Genomic DNA, 23705 nt, shown 5'->3' with positions numbered 1-23705 from the left:
CTAATTGCAGAACCTTGTGCTAATTCGCGAGACGAATCTATTAAGCCTAATTAATCCATCATTAGCAAATGGTTACTGTAGCACCACATTGTCAAATCATGGACTAATTAGGCTTAATAGATTCGTCTCGCGAATTATACTCCATCTGTGCAATTAGTTTTGTAATTAGCTTATGTTTAGTACTCCTAATTAGCATCCAAACATCCGATGTGACAGGTGTTAAACTTTAACAGGTGTTTCCCAAACACCCCCTGAGGTGACGTTCGGCCTCCATCTGCGCGACCTTGGAGTTCTCCCAGGAGGTGACGTTCGCCAGCCTCCTGGCCGCCCTGCGCGACACAGAAGTTTCAGGCTCACGGAGGCTGCAAAAGCAACTGCGTGGTCCGAAAAAAAGGGGGGAAGAGGACTCTGCCTGTTCTCGGCTTTGGCCTTCTCGCTCTCCTCCCAGGCCCTGATCAGCGACGTCCTCTGCTCGGTGGCGACACGGGTCAGAAACGCGTCTGAAGAACCAGAGAAGAAGTTGCGCATGTCATTCAATTTCGATGCTCTATACATGAGGCCATTTCAAGACCTATTGGTTCTTGGATTCATTCAGACTAGCACAGAGCAGTATGCATACCTCTTTCCTGTGACGCACCAGCAGCTGCAGGCTTCTCGTCACCTGGCAACACAGTAATTAAGAGGAGATGAACTTGGAGGCACAGTCACGTCTTGATAATTCACTCCGCTGAATCTGCATGTTCTCATCTGATCTCTATACTAAATAAGCTGGCCTTGATGGATAAAGGTCGTGCTAACATTCATTCTAATATTCAGAAGAATTTACTGTTGGTAGTGGTGGTTGTCGTCTGAATCTGGCAAAACTTGTCTCTCGTCTCCTTTGGACTACGGGGAGCGTGTACGATTCAGAGTTCAAACCAGACTTTTTTACAACAATTTTACGGCACAAACCAACCGTGCAAAATCATTGCAGTTCCAGAGAACTTTCTGAAAAAGTTCGTTGGGGTGAAGCGCTACCCTGAGGTGCAAGTGCAACTGTGCAAAGTGCAAAAGGAAGCGACATGCACATGCTACCATGCTTCTGGAATCTGGAGAAACATGTGATTACGCCATGAAAAACGCTGCAAGGCCGGCGCAAAGCAACAGATAAACACTGCAAACTGGTGAGGCACTCGCGGAAACAGTAGCAAAAACAACAAGACTACAAGGGTACAAGGCTCGTGTATCTGCGTCAAGCGAGGTGCTGTCTTACTCTCGACGACGGCGAGGGCCTTGGACTCCTCCGGCGGCGCCGGCACCGCCGCCTTCTCCTCGGCGAGGTCCTCCGCCGGCGCCGCCGTGTCCGCGTTCTTGGCCTCCTCAGCCATTCGATCTCGCTGCCTCTTCTCCGGCTCGACCAGAAGGAAGGGGGAGGGAGAGAGGACAGAGGAGAGCAAGTGTTGCCGTCAGCTACTTAAGCGGACGGGGCTGCCGGTCTGGCCCGGTAGATGCGATCATGCGAATTGAGGTTGGTGTGGCAGCGCAGAGGTTGGCAGCAGAAAGCAACCGTGGAGGTGGATGGAAAACGGCGTCAGATGCAAAGACACCGACTGCCAGTAACCCTTATTTAGGCCATGTTTAGTTACTCCCAACTCCCAACTTTGACACTATGCAAAAAGAAGATTCCCCATCACATCAAACTTGCGGTACATGCATGGAGTACTAAATGTAGATGAAATTAAAAACTAATTGCACAGTTTTGTTGTACTTTGCGAGACGAATCTTTTGAGCCTAATTAGTCAATATTTGGACAATAATTCACAAATACAAACGAAACGCTACAGTATGCTACAGTGCTGTAACAGTAATTTGGCACCTCCCAAATTCCCCAACTAAACAAGGCCTTACTTCACTCCCAACTCCCAACTTTGGTACTATGCAAAAAGAAGATTCCCATCACATCAAACTTACGGTACATGTATGAAGTACTAAATGTAGATAAAATTAAAAACTAATTGCACAGTTTTGTTGCACTTTGCGAGACGAATCTTTTGAGCCTAATTAGTCAATGTTTGGACAATAATTTACAAATACAAACGAAAGGCTACGGTGTGCTACAGTGCCAGCACAGTAATTTGGCACCTCCCAATTTGGCCAAGTAAACAAGGGCTAAAGTCGAAAGAACTCTTTCGTTTGCACTTGTTACTGAAGCTATGTCTGATGTACGTTTACTCCTGTTCTCATCCTTCGTAAAGAAGAAATCCGTTCCGTTCGTCTGTTCTTTTTCGCTGCCTTTTTGACATCGGAACGCAACAAGTAGTGAGCGGGAAGGAATGGCAGTTTGAAACAAGAGATTATTATGCGACAGTAAAATTTCTTGTCTGACACTCAAAATCCTAGTCTCCCTGTACTCCTGTCACGAGTACAATATTGCCGAGGAAGGCAGTTCTGATGCTTCTTCAAAGCACATGGACTTGGAAGTAGCCCATAGACCATAGTACCTTTCACCTAAAAAAATCCCTAAAAAACACAGTACCTGTTTAGTTTCCCAAAATCCCAACTTTTAACACTATGCAAAAAGAAGATTCCCCATCACATCAAACTTACGGTACATGCATGGAGTACTAAATGTAGACGAAATCAAAAACTAATTGCACAGTTTTGTTGTACTTTGAGAGACGAATCTTTTGAGCCTAATTAGTCAATATTTGGACAATAATTGACAGATACAAACAAAATGCTACATTTACACATTTATGACAAAATGCCAATTTTACCACTCCCAAATTAGGAACTAAACAAGACCCAATCCCCAAGTTACTAGGAATTCATTAAGCTATTCCTGGAACCGCAAATGCAGCTCGCGTCACAGGTGGCGAAATTCGTGCCACAAATGAAGCACGCCGTCGCCATTACAGGGCACATTGAAACAAGATGTTCGTATTGATTTTCGCAATAACAAAAAACTTGGATTATACTGGAGCCATGTTTTTCTTTTCTTCTACATGATTACAAACCACATGCTTGTTGTCGTTGGTAGTTCTAAGATATGACAAAACTGTAGTCGGTGCACTTGAGCACGCAATTGATGATAAAAACTAACAACATATTAAGAGTTAACCATGCATGGAGCAAATGAAACATCTAAACCAACATGGCTTGATCAGTTAGCGTGGACAAGATGATCTATAACTGACTTGACTAGCCACAGGTAACCACGGTTTCCCTTCGTCTACAATGGAATTCACAGCTACCGCAGCACGCTTCTGGTCTTTGAGTTGGTGACAGACTCAATAAGCCGGTACATCCATCGGTCAAGCATTCCTGTAAAACAAAAGTTGGCAAGAGTGTTTAACAAGCAACGAATCGTAGCAACAATGAACTATTGATGTTTTCTTTTTCCGAGTTGTGTTGTTAGTACCACCTTGCATGCAACTAATATTATCAGTGAATCCAAATCTGGAACAATGCATGACTCGCATAAGATAAAACATAAAATCATCGCGAAGGTTAAACCTGTCATGGCAAATGTGCCACCGAGAACCGCACATAGACGAGTTAGGAAATGAAGGAAGTTCCGTCTTTCCTCTTTGATGGTGACCGTAATTGGCGAGAGATCATAAAGGAAGTAAACAGCTGCAGGGCAAACAAAAACAGTTTAGCTTTTAAAAGAGATGAACACACACACCTTGCTTGAAAGTTGAAACAAACAGTTACCTGGCCAGGCCCTGTCAGTTGGGCGAATGGGAAGAAAATACTCCGTGACAGAAAATTGATTTGTTAGCAATACTTTCTTTGAGAGATATCTATACTCAGTTGGAACAACCTGCATATCAGTTGGCAAACACACTTTCTCACGAGCTATTCCAAATCATAGAAGAAAATGAACTAGCTAATATTCACTCTGCATATTTTCTGGTTTACTCGACAATTGAGATAGGCTCGCTGGAAATGGGAAATGACACTTTTTCTTTGGCCCCCAGTGATGACCTTGCATTGTAATGCAAATGTGAATGAACAGCACTAAAGAAATTTTTTCAGGCATTCTTTGCTATATTCCCTAATGTTGACACTTGGAAGCTGCTTCATGCACATTCTTGATTACAAAGGCTACATGAATGGCAACTCACCTTTATATAGTATTTGAAAGTTCCACTTGTGTCATGAAGTACCCTTGAGGTTTCATCCAGTGGATTATGAATTCCTGGATACTTGGGGCCAAAGGACAGATCGTGAATAACATGGCTAACATTCACATGGCTTGACCCTTCAAAAATCTGTATGAAAATTACAAATATTAGTAAATTATATTAAAAGCCCAGTAGAAAAAAATGTACTAATAAAGGCAATGGAAGTACAAAATTGCAGAACAGCCCTCTGTTAATGGGTAAGGCAAGAAAGAAAAGTTTGCTCGACAAAAACAGTGATTTCTTTCATTAATTGGAAACTACTCATATCCATAGAAGTTAACCAAACTTGTGGGGAAAAAACAACGATTCTAATTTGCAAAAATGGCTACTGCAAAGTAGCACATGGCCAATAATTAAAGAACAAAGATACTTCATGACTTGTGGCGAGATTGGTAAAAGCAGAGAGCCAACAGAAGAGCCACAGAAGAAACAATGGTTAGTTCAATACCATGTGATGGTTAGCATAAATACTCAGCTACTATCCCTTCTGGTATAATGCCAGTTTTCAGTAGTTTCCTGCCTCACTTGTTATTTCTCTATTTATCCTTTTGTTTTTATTTAGCTGTGCTTTTTCTAAGATCACAAAATCACTATGAAGTAGAGTGAAATCAATACTAATACCTGCCAGCTATGGATGCTGGTCAAGCTTTGAGCACCAAGAAGTAGGAAAACTAAATATTGACAGGGTTTGACACCATGTAGTTAGCCACTTGAAGAGACGTTCTGTTAGGAACCCAAATGATACCTTATGAAGGAAACCTAATGCTCCCTATTTAAGTATTTCACACATCACAATTGAGCTTTTTTTAGCAGCTTAGACTTTTATCTTATGAACCTTATAATTAAAGAAAGTATGCATACTTCAGAACCAAAATGGATAAAGGGTAGAAACGTCACAAGGTATCTACAATTTTAGATTACTGACCTTTTCAGCGACAAAAATGTTTAAACCATGCACTGAGATATGGAAGTTACCAGCAACCCTCTGCACATCTAACATCCCATAGACCTGCGGAAATTGAGGAAGCAGTTTCATTAGCAACACCAGAAAATGCAGTTCATCATCACAACCTGAAATACCATTCTGTAAAACAAATGGGAACCTGTAGATGAATAACTTACTCGACAACCTTCACCATTTTCCAGTGCTTGTTTGACACTCTTAACCATTTTCTCTGCATCTTCATTGAAGGTGTGCTCATGCTTCTTTTGTTCATCGTTATGCTCATGGCCATGATCTGTTTTAAATTTTTAATGAATGAGCAAATTATGAAGAATTATTCTAACCAAAGCATATTGGTCAATCAGACGAAATGTTCAAACTAAATAATGCCCAGCATCAGTATTCTATCAGATTAGATGAAATGAGTATTCTCCCATGATAATCAAGACTGAGAGAATGCGCTTCTCTTTCAATTATAGGTTACTTAAAAAGTACCACGTTCTTCTTCTTTTTTTTTTTGAAAAGGAAACAGCTAAGAGCTCCAGCTCTCATGTATGAAGGAGGTAGGTACCAGGTTCAAGTCTGAATAGCTAGGGTACCCAAAACCACCATCTGCTAACTGAGCATATTTACAACTGCAGAAGATACTTCCTACATCGAGTAAGACACACATACTGCAGATAAAATTCTTTCATCTAGCAATTGTCATGATTCCATGCTAAATTAGTTTTTTTCCCCTTTGTAGGGAGAAAGAAGAGTATACCATGATCATGATGAGCCCCATGTTCCTTTTCAACTAGGTCAGACAAGTACTCTGTACCAATGATATGGCCATACCTATCCAAGCGAAGCTGTATTAAGCAGATATAAAGGAAGAGAGAAAATATTAGACATGAGAGCAAGGCAACTAAAGCATTTTTACAAAATATAATACAAAGTTTGCTGGGAAAATACTAAACATAGGAATACATATGAAAAATATTGTTTATGCTGCAGCAAGATACAAATCAGAGCTGGTAAAAGTACATGTCTCTGCAGTTCTACATTAAAATATGAAAAACAACTAACCAGCGTAATCTATTGTCTGCCAGCTTCTGGCTAATGATATGTACTTATCAGTACCCACATATTTAATGTTTCTTTACCACAACTCATAAGCAATGGTAACGATAAATGCATCTACCGTAATAGAATGCAGACAGGAAGGAGCAAAATTTTGAACAGAGATGTTACCTTCCATATATTTGTATGCAAATCAACTTCATGTTTCCCAGACATGTCAATTGCATCGACACTCAATACTAAACAAATAAGAGCCAGATAAAGATATATCAAAATCATGAAACCTCCTTTAAAAAAAAAGGCATGAAACACTTTGTTCAATAATGCCCAAATAAAGATTGGCAACAAACTAATTATGAGTGAACTACTGAACTTAATCAATACTGACCTTCGCATGGCAAAGAAGGAAATGACATATTTATATGGATTGGAAGAGTTTCTCCTCGCTTCAGATCTACAGACATCTGCAGATAGCATCAACTGGTGAAGGATTCATGATACAGATATTGGTAAGGATCAACTCAATGAAAATAAAATTGAACCACAGCAACTGACTTTACTAGAATCTCATAGATGACAATTACCAATTTACCATATTATTACAACAATCAGAAGACACCTGGGTTGTTCAGTACTGCAATTGATTGATAATTTATGTTTCACATTCAAAGACATGTTTGTCAACACAAGAACACTCTGATCAGATTGGTGCTTTGATGCTTCAACTCAATTCCCACTAGCCAGAGAAATGGCATTATTAACTTTGTCCAGTTGGTTTACATTTTTTTCTAAATAAACTAAAACAGGATAACCTTCTATTTCTACAGGCGAATTCACAGTGCCGAGAAAAAAAAGAGTTATTTGAAGGGGAGAACTACGTGAGTTTATTACAGAAAAGTTTGATAGCAGTCAACCATGAACACAGAAGCTGTGACCAACCATACCTGGTGAACGGTGTAGGTGGTAAGATAAAACTGCAGCTCATGCACGAACAGTGTAAACATTATAATTAGCCCAAGAATGGTCACTGCCAAGATATCAATGGTGGCACAAGTTAAAGATAAATATCCAAACCATACACCGCAGCATCCACTTGCAACAATCACAAAAGAATAGGGTCTCCATAGTCCATACCGATAGCGCCAGAGTAAGTCTTCTTCAACAAGTGCTCCTCCGCGTGCGGAAACGCATTGAGGCTCTTCAGTGACGGTATCCTCGCCATCTTTCAGCTGCCATGGAACACACCCGACCTCGTCAAGACTAGAGCACAACAACCGGCACTTGCGCGAATTCTAACAAAATATCTCCAACCAGGGAAGATCCAGTATATGACGTGGGTATACATACAATTTTTTGGCCAAAACAAGAAATCAGTGGCTATAATACATGTGTGTAATTGGGCCAGATCCGTATGCAAAACAGCTTACGTTAGGGTTTGATGTACTCGATTTCGCCCGGCGGGAAGGGAAGGTATGGGAAAGAGAAGGGAACGGCGTACCTGGTGGATGCTCGTCGCCGGCGGAGGGCCCGACGAAGGCCTGGCCAAGGGCGGCGTTGGGGGCGACGGGCCCCGCCAGGAGAAAGGCCGGGAGAGCCGGAGAAGGGGGAGAGGTGAAAGTGGGGGCGAGATTCAGGGACTTGCTTCTGTAAAGTCACGCTGTACCTTACCCAGCACCCACCATCCAACGTCCAGTTCCGATTAGACCTGACCAAAACTCGGGTCGGGTCGGCAAAAAAGCCGTAATTTCTTTCGGGCCAAAATTCCCACCCAAGCCCGCTCATTAACTTAACCGGGTCAACAAAATAGGATCTAATTTGGGCTGGGCTCAGGCTGGGCCGCCCATCCTTTTCATGTAAATGTAATTCATTTTATTATTCAAGCTGGGCTTAAGCCCGCCCATTTTTTAGCCCACGAAAATCAGCGTCACGCTCGGCCCTAAACGAGCATCAGGTCGGGCCATCGGGTCGGGCCGGCCCTATTTTGCTCAGGTCTAGTTCCGATCCAACGTCTACCATTGTTTACATGCATTGTGCGGTGCGCCCAGGTATCGGCTATTTTTCGCAGCCAAGGTAGGCCAGATCGCCGGAGCGCTCGCTCCATTCGCATGTGGACGCATGCTCTCTTGTGCCGCACCGCGCCCCCGCCGGAGGAGACAGACGGAGGATGTGGAGGTCTGCGTTACATCGAGGAGGGGCCATCACCACCAGGACGTTGTGGAGTATTGTACTACATTACACTGACGTAGTCGTTGTCTCGTTGATGACCTAGGCGAGTAGGTAGCACGGCGCACCAGTGGCGAGACGGATCCAGGAGGGCCAAGATGACACGGTTCTTGGCCGCGCGCTAGGCGTCGCCGCCTCACTCCGCATCGTGGCATGCTGCGAGACGATGCCGGGGTCAGAACGGAGGAGCAACCCGTCGATGAGGATGGGAGTGGTAACCTACCATGGGGTATCCCGAGGTAGTAAATTGGTTGGTGGGGGATCGCCAGACCTGAAACTCGAAGGTAAAAGTGAGGACACAATATACAGATTTATACAGGTTCGGACCATCAGAGTAGCGTAATACCCTACGTCATATTTGGGGTATTGTATATTGCACCCTGCACTTGGGTGTTGTTTGGTATTGAGGATTTGGTCCTCTGTAGTGGTTCTCTATCTGCCGATCTAGGTACCCCTACCCTCCTTTATATTCTCCGGGGGCGGGATTACTAATCAGTTACAAGGTAGGAGTCATAGTAGGAGGGTACGAGTCCTAGTAGGATTAAGGGGAATCCTAGTAGGAGTTCGTCTTTTTCCTTCCTTGCAGGTACTGGGGATCTATCCCCGATAAGCCCTCGAGCGCTTCATAGTCGAATACAACAGTTTTTGAGTACTTTTCAGATCCTCGTCGAGTAGTTTATTGCTTCTCGAGTATTTTGTCTGGCTGAATCTTCGAAGTTCTTCAAAGCTACCATGAGGCTATAATGTACTCAAGCCCTTGATCATCTTAATTTTGTAATCTTCATCTTTGCTGATATGGAGGGCGGCGAAAGTCGCACTCCATATAGAGTAGCCCCCGAACCTTAGGTTAAATCGAAAAATCAGGCTAAGGGTAAATAAAATTTTGAATCTTCTTTCTTCATTTTGAAAAAATCAACTGTTGGGTGCAGTTTATCAGCCCCCCGAGCCTTGGAATGATTAAATATTCAATCCAAGGGTCTTAGCGAGCTTGGTTTCACGCAAGCCATCATCCGAGTAGTCTTGCGGCATCCAGCCCCCGAGCTTATGTGCCAGGTGAGCCGTAGGAGCCACGTCGAGTAGTTATTTGACGTTTAGCCCCTGAGCTTGGAAACTAGCTGAGTCGTTGGAGATATTACGAGTACTAATTGGCGCTTAGCCCCCAAGGTTGGGAGCTAGCGGTGTCGGTGTTTAGAACCGGCAACCTACCGAGGGGTACCCAAGGTAGTGTTTTATGCATGGGGCTCGTTAACATCAGGAACTCGAAGGTGAACTCGAACACACGATTTAGACAAGTTCGGGTTGCTTATGTCGCGTAATACCCTACGTCCTGTGTGTTGGTTGGATTGTATTGATTGATATTGTTTGGAGGGGTCCCTGCCTCATCTTATATTGCCAGGGTAGGATCAGGTCGGTTGTTTACAAGAATACTAGTCGGATTCAACTAGAGAGGCCTACTCTAAGTGTTACGAGTAGTTTCCTAAACCTCGACTAATTCTCGTCCTCCATGTAGATCACGCCGTCCTGCACTGTAGTCTCCATGTCTGACACGCCTCAGTGTGCAGTCCCGTATTGTAGGATTGTCCAAACCTCCCAGTGGACCCATAGATGTATGGCCGATAAGCTCCCGAGTACTTTTTAGTCAAATGTAACAGTCCCAAGTACTTATGTAGACGTCTCCAACTAGTTTGTGGTGCTCCTTTGAGTACTCTGTCGGATTGGGTCTTCGAATGTGCTCGAGTACCACCATGCGGGTAGAATGTGCTCAAGCCTTATTTAACTTGGTCTTGAATCTTATATGGAAGTGCGATGAAAATCGCACTCTATATGGAGTAGCCCCAAGCCTTAGGTTGAATCGAAGAATTAGACTGTGGGTCAATCTTGTAATTTCACATCTCTTTCACCTTAAAACCCAAAGAATTTTTTTTTTGCCAACGAGCACGTGGCACACGGCCTCCGAGCCGTTACACGACTAGTTTGGGTATAAGGGTCAACCATTGGTCAACGTGATCGTTCGCCAATAGTAATCTTATCTGTTCCAAAAAAAATTGGAAACCGTTCCAGCGACACTGAGGGCTTTTAAAAATGAAATATTTTTTGTAATTTTCGCCTCTCGGTTAACTGTGCTTCAGTTATAAATAACGGAGGAACTCATCCCTTCCGTTTCACCCGAGTCATCCTGCCTGTTCGTCTTTCACACTGTAACCCTAGCGCCGCCGCTTGCCATTCTTGAGTTTGAGTGCCATCCTTCTCTACTGCCTAGCCACCGTGCTTATGTGCAAGAAGACCCTTGCGACAATAGGAAAGAAAGCATTCTCCAGCAAGGCGGCGGAGAGCAAAAAAGAGAAAGGCCACCAAGAAGGAGAAGGAGGCCAAGCTGCTGGCGTCGAAGTATGGCAAAACGGATCAGACGACGCCGCTGAATTTGGCCTGCGCCTGGAAAAAGTTCATCACGAAGGAGGCCGACATTCAGGCATTGGTGGATGCCGATCTTCTCCAGGAGCAGGAGTTCGTCTACTTGAGGGAGGCCCATGGCAACCGTGGCCTATGGAGAGCTTCGGCAATGAGACAGTCATCTTCGCGCTCTCCTGTCGTCCGACTTCTTTCGGGGATTATTGAGGTATTATAACCTGGAGTTAATCCACCTCAAAGCATTTCTTGGCATTTAGTCCCACTTCCAATTATTTAGGAAATTTTTTAGAGTGAAACCCCAGCCCAGATTGGACCATACCGAAGTAGTCGGGAGGGGGGCAGGAATCCAGTTGCAGGAGTAGATCAAGGATCAGTACTTGGAGTATGGACTCATAGGCTCCCACTCTGGATGGAAGTAACGGCGGTTTTACATTGAAAACCATGAGCCCCGTCTTCCCAAGGTGACCGGCCATCGTCCAATATGGAACAACCACCGGTTGGACGAGCCGAGTACTGCGAACAGCTTCCAGTTGCCAAAGCTGATAGCAAAGATTACCGCACTTACCGCACTCAACAGGGAAGGTCTGACCGGCATCGGTGTGGATTTAAGCTTCATGAGGAGGTGAGTCCAACCCCTGAAGCTGCGCTGCACATGGGGGTATGACTACTCGGGTCCCAATGACCCATCACAGATGATGTCGCAAGATTTGTCCGTGGATGGAGTGATGGAGAGGTTGAAGCGCTTCTTCAAGCACGTCAGGGGCATCCCTACGGTCTTGAGGGAACACTACATCACCAACCCGCCAAACCAAGTAAGTACCCGTGGCCTGTAGCCCACAAGTACTAATTTAGGTGTCTGTCAATGTATTGACTTGTCCTCTATTTTCAAGCAGAAGTTCACTTGTATTGCTCTCTTCCTCCTCCACCTAGATCGGATGGCTCTAGTGCCGCTCCACACGTACAGAGCCTTGTAGCTGTACAAAAGGTGATGGAGGAGGAGGAGGAGGAAGAGGAATCGGAGGATTGGTCTTCCTTCAGCAGCTCTGAGTCAAAACCTATTCAAAAATTCATCGTTCAGCCCCATCTTGCCGACAAGGTAGGGTCGTCTTCCGGGACGTCCAAGCGTGAAGCTAAGGACGACTTAGAAGTCAGTTTGGCACCACCTCCGAAGAAAGTGCGCACGATCGCCGTCAAGCGGGTGGTGAAGAAGTCGTTCACTGATGAAGTCCCACCTCTGATAATAACAATTGAAGAAGGACAAGATCCTGAGGATCGAGTACCCGTAAGTTGTTTGCTTTATCACCACGCTAAACTTTGATTCTGACATGGATGATTTGCAGGTAGTCGAGGAGGAGACAGAGGCAAAGAAGACGACTACTGAAGTCGTTCAGCGGAAGCTGCCAGCGATAAAGGAAGTCGTAGAGTTGGAGAATGACAAGGAATCTCCTGCCAGCAGGACCAACCCTATCCCGGCGTAGACTACTCCAAGGGGTGGAGATGACAGCTAAGGCTGGCAAGGCTCTAGATGCAACCCGACAAACCATGCCAAAGAAGGCGTCGCCCACCGTCAAGTCCTTGCATCTAGGGGCCGAGCCCTCCATAAAGATGAAAAGGTCCACCAAGTAAGTATCCGAGTACTGATTTTAACTTGATGTCGTTTGTGTAGTGTGTTTTGACACTTGTCTTGTTTCAGGAGATCCGCTAGCGTGGACATTGGGGGCCTAAGCCTGAAATCTAGAGCTGATGGCAGTAGCCGCTCATCCCAGAGCTTACCTTGGAGCCCGCAATTCCACCACTAAAGGAGCAGCCCGTGCTCAAAATCGCTCCGAGTGCGATTTCCCTTGTTGCGGCCCTTATGCACGATGTCTTGGCATCGCTTAACATTGCTGTAGTGCCAGTCCCTGAGCTGCCGGTGGCCGAGCCCATTGCGAAAAGTACTTCCTCGGTGGTAGAGGAGTTGGTGGCCTTTATGCTGGATCCAGAAGCTGAGCTAGAGCCAGAGATTGAGGTGGAGGTGGCGGCTACTGGTGGAGTCGAGGCTGCACTTGTAGCCCCTGAGCCCGAAGCTGACGTTGAGGCTGCTTGGGCATTCCAAGTGCTAGCAGTTGTCCCGCCATCCGAGGCAGGGCCATCAACTAGTCGTAGTGCGGCCTCCCTCTTGCCTTTAGAGACTGGCTCGTTAATAAGTCGGGCACTGGTCCCTCACGGTGCGTCGGATGCTGAGCAGTATGAGGAGCACGAAGAAGACTGGATTGCTCATGGGATGGACCTGGAGAAGATCCAATTGATAGCTGACCCTCTGGCCACCATTGAGATGGAGGCCACGGTCACGGAGATGCATCACCGTGTAGGCGAATTCACAGTGGTATGTTTTCACTTCTAGTTTAGACTTCATCTTGAAATTGGTACTTGTTACTCATACGAGTACTTGCTCTATTTTATAGAAACTGATCCAATGCTCCCGCGAGAAGTCTAAGATGATTCAAGGGTATGGAGACACCATTATGCGGGCCCAGGTGCTGGAACAGAAGCTAGCCGAGGAGCGGCAGTACTCATCCCAACTACTCATGAAGTATGATGGGTAGACCGCGGAGTACCAAAATCTTGTCCAGAGAACCGGAGAAGAAAGACCGGCTCCAAAATCGCAATAAGAACTTGAACCACTGGGTGGAAGGTTATGTGTTGTCTCTTGCTATTTTCGAGGACCAATCTGCACTTTTGAAGTTTCTGACTTGCCCCTTGCCTTTGTTCTTGCAGAGCTCACCAAACAGAATAACGATCTCCAAGGTCGCGTAATGGACTGGCAGAACTCGTACTACCGAGTTACGAATCAACAGGACAAGTTGTCCGCCCAATATGAGACTCGGAAGCACAAGCTCAAGAAGGAGAATAAACTGTGTCGACGGACAAGTCCAACTCGTAGATCTGATGACGAAACTCCATGCGCAAGAGGCTGAGTTGGCGACAACCAATCTTACTCTCAAGGAGCTAACAGAAGCCGCTCAGCCCGTTGCTGACATGGTAGAGCCCCCAGAAGAAGGCGTGGAGCCCCCCCTTGGCAGAGATACTCAACGAAGTACCTGGAAAGATCACCGGCTACATCCAGAAGATGGCAGAGTCCGTGCCCAAGCAGTTGCTGGCGATGGTGAATTCTTTCAACCTGCAAGCCGACTTGGCTCCTGTGGCGGAAGGCATCGTTGAAGACTGCTCTGATGAGCAGTTCCAACAGTATCTGCAGGAAATGGAATCTTTGGTTCAATGCATCTCACGGACTACCTTGATATTTGCTCGTGTGGTAGTCGTGAGTATTTGCGCACAAGGCTAGCATTTGTGAGCCTCTTCAAATACGTGATGTGGAGTACGGTTTAGGGTGCGACCCCTTTTGCGGAGTGCACGTACTCGGGTATCTAGGTAGTCAAACTCTTTAGGCAAGTAGACTCTTCAGGACTTCGTGATCTGGAGCCTGCCTTTGCAACCTCTCGAGGTTGTTTAGGTGTTGTGCTCCGAAGGCCTGGAACTACAGACTTGTTTATTACAAATTGCGACTAGACGAATTTGTTTAGATAAGAATTTAGGTAGCATAGATAACTCCCAAATTGCCTATGACTTCTTTTTGCAAAGACCGTCGTTGGACAAACTTGTCCGAGGAGCTGACTAGCTCAGGAATTTTGTGTGCAGACTTGCTTTTTGCAAGTTGCTGCTATCCAACGAGTTGGATAACCCAAAATATATGTGTGCAGACTTGTGAATACAAGCCACGAGTTGGGTGATCGTACTTGAAGAAGATGAATAGCTCGGCAAACTTTGCTTTTTTGCAAGCCGCAAATAGGCAGAGTCTAGTCGTTTTACGACAAAAAATAACTCTGCTTTATTGACTTGTAATTATACAAGTGAGGCCAATGGCCAATTTAGATGAATATGTAAACTATGAGTAGAATCGACACAACTGCTCAATGTTACACGAGTTGTCGACTTCTTCGCCAGTGAAAGTTTGGAGCCTATACGACCCAGGTCCAGTGACCTTAGAGACGATGAAAGGTCCCTCACATGGTGAATTTAGCTTGTGCAGCCCCTTGGTGTCTTGAATACGTTTTAAGACCATGTCGCCCGTGTTGAACGAACATTCTTTGACGTTGCGATCATGATAGCGGCAAATTCCTTCAAGATATCTTGCTGACTGGACGAGTGCTGCACAGCGAGCTTCTTGGAGGTTGTTTAAGTCTAGATGCCTTGTTTCTTTTACCGCACCCTCCTTGTATTGCTCGACTACTGGAGATTTCCACATGACGTCGGCGGGAAGGACGACTTCTAATCCGTAGACTAGGAAGTAGGGTGAATACCTTGTAGGCTTGCACGACTATGTGTGAAGCCCCCAAAGGATATTGGATATTGAGCCACTTGCCACCTTTGGTGTTACCAATGTCGTGTAGTCTTTTCTTGAGAGCTTCCAGTAACATCCTGTTGGCGCGCTCAACCTAACCGTTAGCCTGCGGATGAGTGACAGAGACGTACCGGACGTCGATCCCGCTGTTCTCACAGTACTCCTAGAACTCATGGTTGTTGAAATCTGAGCCCAGGTCTGTGATGATACGATTGGGAAAGCCGTAGCGATGGACATTCTCGTCGAGGAAGTCGAGTACTCTATCTGCCTTCGTGCAGGTCACTTGCTTTATCTCGATTCACTTGGTGAACTTGTCAATCACCACGAGTACGCAGTTGAAGCCCCTGAGCGCCATAGGCAGAGGGTCAATCATGTCTAGCCCCCAGCATGCGAAGGGCCACGAGGGTGGTATAGTGATTAACTTGTAGGCAGGGACGTGCTGTTTCTTGGAAAAGAAGTGACACCCTTGACATCGATGGACTAGTTTTTCAGCGTCAGCGAGAGCTGTGGGCCAATAGAAACCTGCTCTAAAAGCTTTGCCCACAATCGTTCTTGAGGAAGCGTGGTTGCTGCAGATGCCTTTGTGGATTTCTTCTAGTATATCCTTGCCATCTAGTCGTGAGACGCACTTCATGAGTACTCCTGATGATGTACCTTGTCTATAGAGCTTGTCCCCAACTAGAACGTAGTTCTTGCCACACCGGAAAACGTGCTCTGCTTCTATCTTGTCGAGAGGCAACTTGTGCTCCTTAATGTAGTCGATGAAGGGGATTCACCAATCTACATCGATTATCATAACCTCCCGATCTGGCACATCATGGCCTCGATCAGTGGTTTTTGAAGGTGTCGGCTCCACTATACATGGCTTGTGTAGTTCGTGGACGAAGACCCCGGCTGGAACTTGGGCACGAGTAGATCCAAGCTTGGACAAAACGTCTACTGCTATGTTGTTGTCAAGAGCCACGTGATGAAACTCCAGGCTAGAGAACTTGTTCTCTAACATGCGTACTTCCAGGCAGTACGCGTGCATATTATCCTTGTGGTGATCCCACTCGTTGTTGACTTGATTTATAACCATCAGTGAGTCACCGTAGACCAACAATTGCTTGATTCCTAGTGAAACTACCACGCGGAGCCCGTGCAGAAGCGCTTTGTATTCAACTTCATTGTTGGAGACCTCCTAGAATATTTGCAACACATATTTGAGTTGTTCACCTTTGGGAGAGATTAAGAGTACTCCTACGCCGGCGCTCTCGAGCTTGAGTGATCCATCAAAGTACATGACCCAATGCGTTGGGCATTCTGCCGATGTTGCTACTTGATTTTCTCGCCATTTTGCCATGAAATCAACTAGTACTTGCGACTTGCTGATAGTCCTTGACTTGAATTCCAGGGACAAAGCTCCGAGTTCTACAGCCCCCTTAGGGATTCTTCCTGTTGCATCTCGATTGTGAAGAATTTCTTCCAAGGGGAAGTCTGTGACGATGGAGATGTTGTGTTCCTAGAAGTAGTGTCGTAGCTTTCACAAGGTGAGTAGTATTGCGTACAACAACTTCTGAACTAGCGGGTACCTGGTTTTGAAATCTGACAACACCTCGCTGACAAAGTAGACGGGCCTCTGTACTTTATATACATGGTCAGGTTCTGGTCTTTCGACAATGGCCGCTATGCTGACAACATTGGTAGTCGCGGCGATCTAGAGAAGCAAGTCTTCACTAGGAGTAGGCGTTGTGAGGATTAGTGGCTTTGATAAGAAGGTCTTCAATTATTGAAAGGCTTGTTCTGCCTCCTCGGTCCATTGGAATTTGTCTTACCGCTTTAGTAGCTTGAAGAAGGGTAGTCTCCATTCTCCAAGCCTTGAGATGAATCTGTTGAGAGCCGCCATACATCCAGTCAGCTTCTGGACATCCTTGATGTACGATGGGGCGTGCAAATTTGTGATGGTAGCGATCTTCTCGGGATTAGCCTCGATTCCTCGATGACTGATGATGAACCCGAGTAGTTTTTCAAAGAGTACACCGAACACGTATTTTGTTGGGTTCAATTTCCACTGGAATGCTCGCAAGCTTGCGAAGGTTTCTACCAGATTCGCAATCAAGTCGTTAGGATTTGTGATCCTTACAACCACGTCATCCACATACGCTTGTACGTTGTGGTGGAGTTATTTCTTGAAGCATTCCTGGATGGCTCGTTGATATGTGACACCTGCATTCTTCAACCCGAATAACATTGTAGTATAGCAAAAAGCTTCATTCGAGGGTGATGAACGCAGTCTTGATCTAGTCTTCTTCCTTAAGAGCTATCTGGTGATACCCCGAATAGCAGTCAACGAAATAGAGTAAAGCACATCCAGCCGTCGATTCGATGACTTGATCAATCCTAGGGAGCCCGAAGGGATCCTTGGGATAGTGCTTGTTGAGGTCCGTGTAGTCGATACACATCCTCCACTCGTTGTTGTTTTTCTTTCGAACCAAGACTAGATTTGCCAGTCAGTCTAGATGATAGACTTCTTTAATGAAGCTAGCCGCGAGTAGTTTGACCAACTCTTTTTTGATTGCTTCTCTTCTGTCTTGGGCAGATCGACTTAATTGTTGTCGCTTGGGTGTAGCTTTGGAATCCACACATTTAGCAAGTGCTCGATCAACTCCCTGGGCACCCCTGGCATATCTGATGGCTTCCATGCAAATATGTCTCGGTTGGCCCGGAGGAAGCTTACGAGCGCGTTTTCCTATTTGGAGTCCAGCCCTAAGCCAATCAGGGCTGTCTTGGAGTTGTCGCCAGTCTCAAGGTCAATGGTTTTGATATCGACTTCACTTTTTGGCTTGACTTTGGTTGCTCCCGACTTCTTCTCTAGGATCTCGAGTTCTACCGGGGATAGTTTTTTGGAAGCAGCGAAGACTTGTATCATCGATTTTGGCGCTTGGGTAGTCACTGCTAGCTCCACGGCTTCTGTGTCGCAGTCGTAGGATCTTTTCAAGTCTCCACGCAGGGAGAGTACTCCCTTGGGTCCCGACATTTTGAGTAATAAGTATACGTAATGCGGGATGACTATGAAGTTGGCCATTGTAGGCCTTCTGAGGATAGCGTGATATGACGTTTCGAAATTAGCCACCTCGAACCGGATGTACTTGGTCTGGTAGTATTCCTTGGTCCTGAAGGTAACTAGCAAAACCACCTGATCAAGGAGTACATTCGCATTGCCTAGGACAATCCCGTAGAACGGAGAGTTCGTCGGGGTGAGCATATTCGTAACGTCGAGGGACACCTGACCAAGGGGTACAACCCCGTTGCCTGGGACACCTGTTTGACTTGAGACAAGTCGATCCTATTTCCAGGACGTTGCATTGCTCCTACGAAGTTATTTGTGAATGCTGCCCTTAGTTGACTCCATGTGTCAATGGAGCCCCCTTCTAGGGATTCGAGCCATGTGAGCGGCCCTGCCTCGATGCAGATGGGGAAGTAGATGACTTTGGTGTCATCGTTTCCTCCCGCTGCTTGGACTGACATCGAGTAGCACCGCAACCATTTGACTGGGTCCTGCTTGCCATCGTACTTGGTAATATCGGGAGGGTTAAACTTGTCGGGTAGGACTGTCTTTCGTACTCATTTTGAGAAGGTGGGAAATCCGTCGAAATCTTCTCCTGAGTAGTCGCCTTCCTGGTCGCGCCCGCAGCAGCGCCCTTCAATGATTATACGGGCATCGCGGTTGTTGTTGAGCTTTTGACAGAGGCCATGTACTAGGCGTTCAGGTTCTGGATGTGACCCACGGTGGCCTCAGCCTCCTGAGGGTTCTACCCTACTCCTTATCGTCCTGTGCTGACTTGGTCTAGGATGCTCAATTCTGGGTACTTCGTTTCAACTTGGTCTGGCATCCTCATTTCGAGTAGGTCTGGTGCTACTACCATGATAGGAAGAGGTGCGTCGAACCGAGCTGACCGGATTCTGTTGATCGAGCTGCTAGTATGCATGCTCCGCTAGTAGAGCCAGTTGCAAGTGTACTTAGTTTGTGGCATTGCCCAAGTAATCAGGTCAATGGAAACGATAGTGGTGAGAGGAGTACAGTGATGACGCGATTGAACTGCTTCAAACGTGTGATCCTAGTTCATGATGGGTAGTTCGTTTGCAAGTCGACAGCGACGCTCTGCCCTTGCATCGTTTCTTACTCACTGATGATTCCTTTGAGGCTCGATCTCTTCTCCTTGCACGTTGGTGGTGAGTTCATCCTGTGAGACGTCATCGCAGATTCCTTTCTGGCGGTTCTTCACCGTCGCCTTCTTGTACAGCGATAATGGCGAGCAGTTCTCGCTCTGGGGAAAAACTACCCGAACTTGATGTGAGGACCTCCGTGGAACCGTCTTCTTCATAGATAGGCAACAGAGGTGTTCCCTCCTAGAATGGGAGGTTGTCAAGGTAGGCAATGAGGCGTGACTCGTCATCCTTGGCGAGAGCAGGTGGCTTCATGTTGGACCAGTAGACGAATCTGCTTGTGGAGTACATGTGATTACCAGGCCTTGTTGTGGACCTGATAAAGAAGTCTGCTCATCCGGATCCGAGTAGTAATCTAGGTCCTCGATTAAATCCGAGTTGGATTGCAATCTGGACAGGGTAGCTTGGTAGATAGCACTTGAGTTTCAGAGTCCGAACGGGAATCGACTTGTGTTGTATACCGATTCGCACGATGGCTTGAGCGCTAGCTCGTGGGAACCAGTTCGACTAGTGGAAGGAGTTGAGTTGTACTCGGACTTGTCCCTCGAGCCTTGGAAGAGGTCAAAAATTTCGTTGAATTTTTCAACGAAATCCTCCAAAGCTTGGCGATGAAGGTTGATGTCGTATTGCTTCTCCTCCGGGGTCGGCGCGATGTAGCGGTGGAAGTTTCCAGCGCCATCTGCGACGCAAACCCAGGATCCGAAGATGAACGTCGTGCCCACTTCGAACACGATGGTGGGCTTGATGATGACTTGAGCCATCGAGTTCGCTGGTGGATCTTTGGCGAGAGCTCTTACCTGACGCGCCAGCTGTCGGTGTTTAGATCCGGCAATCTACTGAGGGGGTAACCGAGGTAGTGTTTTATGCGTGGGGCTTGTCAAGATCGGGAACTCGAAGGTGAACTCGAACACACGATTTAAACAGTTCGAACCGCTTATGTCACGTAATACCCTACGTCCTGTGTGTTGGTTGGATTGTATTGATTGATGTTGTTTGGAGGGGGTCCCTGCCTCACCTTATATTGCCGGGGGTAGGGTTACAAGTCGGTTGTTTACAAGAATACTAGTCGGATTCGACTAAAGAGTCCTACTCTAAGTGTTACGAGTAGTTTTCTAATCCTTGACTAGTTCCCATTCTCCATGTAGACCACGCCGTCTTGCACCGTAGTCTCCATGTCTGACACGCGTCGGTGTACAACCCCGTATTGTAGGACTGCCCAAACCTCCTGGTGGGCCCATAGATGTATGGGCGACAAGCAGAGCCATTGGAGATATGCTGAGCGTCCTGGAGAGTCGTTGCCGAATCTTGACCTGCAAAAAGAGATGCATACATTATGTAGCATATTTATAGAATTTTGAAGATACTACCAAAATTTATTCAGTGATGAATGTAAATGTTGTGTGTTATGTTCTTGTTTCGACCATATTTCTCTTGAGTAGTTAGCCTGTTACGTTTAGGCACTCAGTTTCTATTCTCCATTGCCACTGCGTATAAGATCTTTGTCTCGTGTACGCGTACTAGCACTGCCGCTACGGAGATCTTTGTCTCGCGTTCTAGCGTTTAGGTCCATCTCTCTCCATCTTCTTCTTCTCCTTCTTCTTTCCATCTGCTTCCCCTTACTCACCATGTCCTCCGACGAGCTCGAGCTTGACGGCATCAACCTAATCCTCTCTCTCCACGTGTGTGCACTCGATCTTCTCTCCCAGGCGCGTGAGGTGGTGGAGTCGCTCCTGGCTCGACCTCCGTGGTGAGCAGGGCGGTGCAGTCTATGGCGAGAAATCCTCCTCACCACCCCAAAATACCAAGATGGATCTGCCACACACACCTCTACCAAGCTCCATCAGGCGAGGCCCATGAACGAAACCCGAGCAGTGCCATAGAGGACACTTGCTGCTATGACCGCCAATGGCATTCCACCAGGAGAAAGACGGCTCATCGTCTGCCAATGGTCGCCTCCATTCCATCGGGGAAAACACCAGTCTGGATAATCGTTCATAATCCCGACCATGCCTGCCCCAGCGCCCAAGGGTCTTGCTACTAAGCTGCGGTGAGGCGGCACTTGGGGAAGGAGCGGTGGAAAGAGGCAGCCAGTGGTGGCGATGTCAATTCAGGTAGCGAATCACTCAATCTCAACTGATGGACATCAATTTGAGTTGGGGAAAGCTATCACTGGCTCGAGTGATTTGTGGCTATCTCTCACTTGATTCTTCTTCCTCCCCATCTGCACGAGATTTTGTGTTTCTTCTCCTGCTCCGGTCAAACTTCGACGAGATTAGGGGTTCCGGGGTTAGGGGTTCAGGGTTTCCGGGGTTGAAAGTTCACCGACTGCCTTAGAGGGATGCCCGGCGGCGGCAGGCGGCCCGACAGAGGTGGTAGGTGCCGTGACGGTGAGGCGTAGCGGCGATGGCGCCGCCGACTGAGTAGTGGGTGAGGCTGGTTGGGAGGTAGTGGGATGGGGCGTCGACGACAACAACGGCGGTGGTAGGAGGCCGTGGCGGGATGGGCATGAGGGTGGCTATCGCGGGCGGGCTAGAGTCTCATTGGGGCTCCGTGCCAGCACGGCGCAGAGCTTCGGCAAGACCCTAGCCCACCGTGGCAGGGTGGAGGCACGGGGGGCAGCGGCAGAGGTATGTGAGCTCCTTGGGAAGAAAATGGCGTCAGCTTCAGGAGGTAGGAGATGAAGTTGTGAGGTAGGAGATGAAGTTGTGAGGTAGCAAATGAAAGGGGTCCAGTGGAAGGCCTTTAGGGTTCCTTTGGAGATGAAAATGTCGATCCAATGGCTGACAATTCGAGTGAGGAAGGCCTTTAGGGTCCCTTTGGAACAAAGGATTCTAAAAAACGTAGGAGTAGGGAAGATGTAGGATTTGAGTTGGTTGTCAATTGCAATCCCATATGAATTTAGAATGTAGGGAATTTTCCGGTTGATGTTTGGATACCACATATGAAAAACATAGGAATTTGTGCAAAAAGATAGACATGAAGAAAAAATTTCAAGAGGTTAGACCTCATGTTACATTTCCTCTAAACTTCCTATGGATTGGTGTATTCCATAGGAATTTTGTGGATTCTTGATATCTAATCCTTTGTTCCAAAGAGATACATAGGAAAAATTCTAATGGGAATCAATTCCTATGAAATTCCTCCGCCAATCTTTTGTTCCAAAGGGGGCCTTAATTCACTCGGGTGAGGAATAGACACTCATTTTCTTTTACATCGGCATGATGACATACGAGTATGATTCTAAAAACGGCTTCACCGGTGAAGCCAAAGCCAAGAAAACTAAAAATAATAGTTTCATCCGGCTTCTAGTCCATTTTAGACTCAGCTTGCAAAACGACTTCACGCTACAATTCCTCATCTTGCGCAAAATAGGTGAAGCTAAAGCCGAAATAAACCCTCCTAAGCTCTAAGCTGGGCCTAAGATTCGTGACGGCTCGATGCTTGATAGGAATGTTAGATTGTTTCTTTCTCGTGAAGCAAGAATATACGAACACAAAGTGTTTTTATTTAAGAATCGGAATGCTAAATATTCCGTGTGTTAGCAATGGGGCATGTATGCTTGAGAGCCTGAGCAGTTTGTGAAGACTATGCGAGCACGGAGTGGTACCTAGCAGGCGACGACTCCTCTATAATAAATGTAATTATGTAATTGTAGTTGAGTCAACTGCACAGTACTACCGTGGATACGCTTCCTGGTAGGCTGGGCCCCACAGACGCGCGCCTCGGTAGGACCCACCTGTAAGTGGGGGCGTTCCGGAGAGACTGTGCACGGTGATGCAATGGGCAACTGCCGGCAGTGGCAGGAGACATCGGTTTCGTCTGTTTCGGAAGTATATCCTTCAAGCACACGGTGAGTGACTCAACTGCAGTTACGTCCAGAGTCTCGTCGCCCGTTTTAGGGTGCGTTTGGTTGGGAGACAATGTAGAACGGGACGGTCCCATCCCAGTTTTGCGGGATGGGATGATCCCATTTTTTGTTTGGTTGAATGGGATGGGGTCGTCCCAATTTTTTGTTTGGTTGGAGAGATTGCGACAGACGGGACGAGCACCGTTTTCTCCTTCCGTTAACACCGTTCGTGGGGCCCACCTGTCATACTAGCCACTTTTGGTGGGACGGGGACGTCCCGCATCTGAAAGGTAAATTCCCTCCCTGGTACACGCCGTACCACCTGTAAATCTTTTCAAACTGAAATGAAAGGGCTGTTCTCATTATGTCGCAATCGTCGGTAGTCCAACAGCAGGGATGGATGATTGTTACAGTGTACACAGGGGCACCGCGCATACTCGATTCTTGATAAATCAGTCATTTGTC

At 46.6% G+C, this 23705-nt stretch overlaps 2 protein-coding genes across 2 annotated transcripts in view; both read right to left on the bottom strand.

Moving 5' to 3' along the window:
• LOC101757277 (remorin) overlaps positions 1 to 1539 on the bottom strand; it is a 2854-nt gene extending 1315 nt beyond the window's left edge. Inside the window, exons 1-4 of the mRNA XM_022822951.1 lie at positions 1253 to 1539; positions 620 to 661; positions 413 to 500; positions 284 to 329 (exon numbers count right to left, since the gene is read on the bottom strand). Of these exons, the coding sequence (XP_022678686.1) occupies positions 284 to 329; positions 413 to 500; positions 620 to 661; positions 1253 to 1367 (291 nt within the window). The 5' untranslated portion in view covers positions 1368 to 1539. The remainder of the gene's footprint in view (positions 1 to 283; positions 330 to 412; positions 501 to 619; positions 662 to 1252) is intronic.
• A 1383-nt stretch (positions 1540 to 2922) lies between these two features.
• Positions 2923 to 7831, bottom strand: LOC101756877 (endoplasmic reticulum-Golgi intermediate compartment protein 3). Its single transcript, XM_004982620.4, has 12 exons — positions 7673 to 7831; positions 7309 to 7403; positions 7119 to 7201; positions 6563 to 6638; positions 6346 to 6413; positions 5876 to 5963; positions 5292 to 5407; positions 5095 to 5178; positions 4110 to 4256; positions 3697 to 3805; positions 3496 to 3615; positions 2923 to 3303 (listed from the first exon to the last, which is right to left on the bottom strand). Exons 2-12 carry the CDS (start codon positions 7394 to 7396, stop codon positions 3230 to 3232), a joined length of 1053 nt encoding a protein of 350 aa, XP_004982677.1. The 5' UTR covers positions 7397 to 7403; positions 7673 to 7831; the 3' UTR covers positions 2923 to 3229.
• Positions 7832 to 23705: the final 15874 nt, after the last annotated feature.

The sequence above is a fragment of the Setaria italica genome, chromosome IX (assembly GCF_000263155.2).
Source record: "Setaria italica strain Yugu1 chromosome IX, Setaria_italica_v2.0, whole genome shotgun sequence".
NCBI classification, from domain to species: domain Eukaryota; kingdom Viridiplantae; phylum Streptophyta; class Magnoliopsida; order Poales; family Poaceae; genus Setaria; species Setaria italica.
Note: the sequence above shows the minus strand (reverse complement) of the source record. Positions and strands in the feature narration are given on the sequence as shown.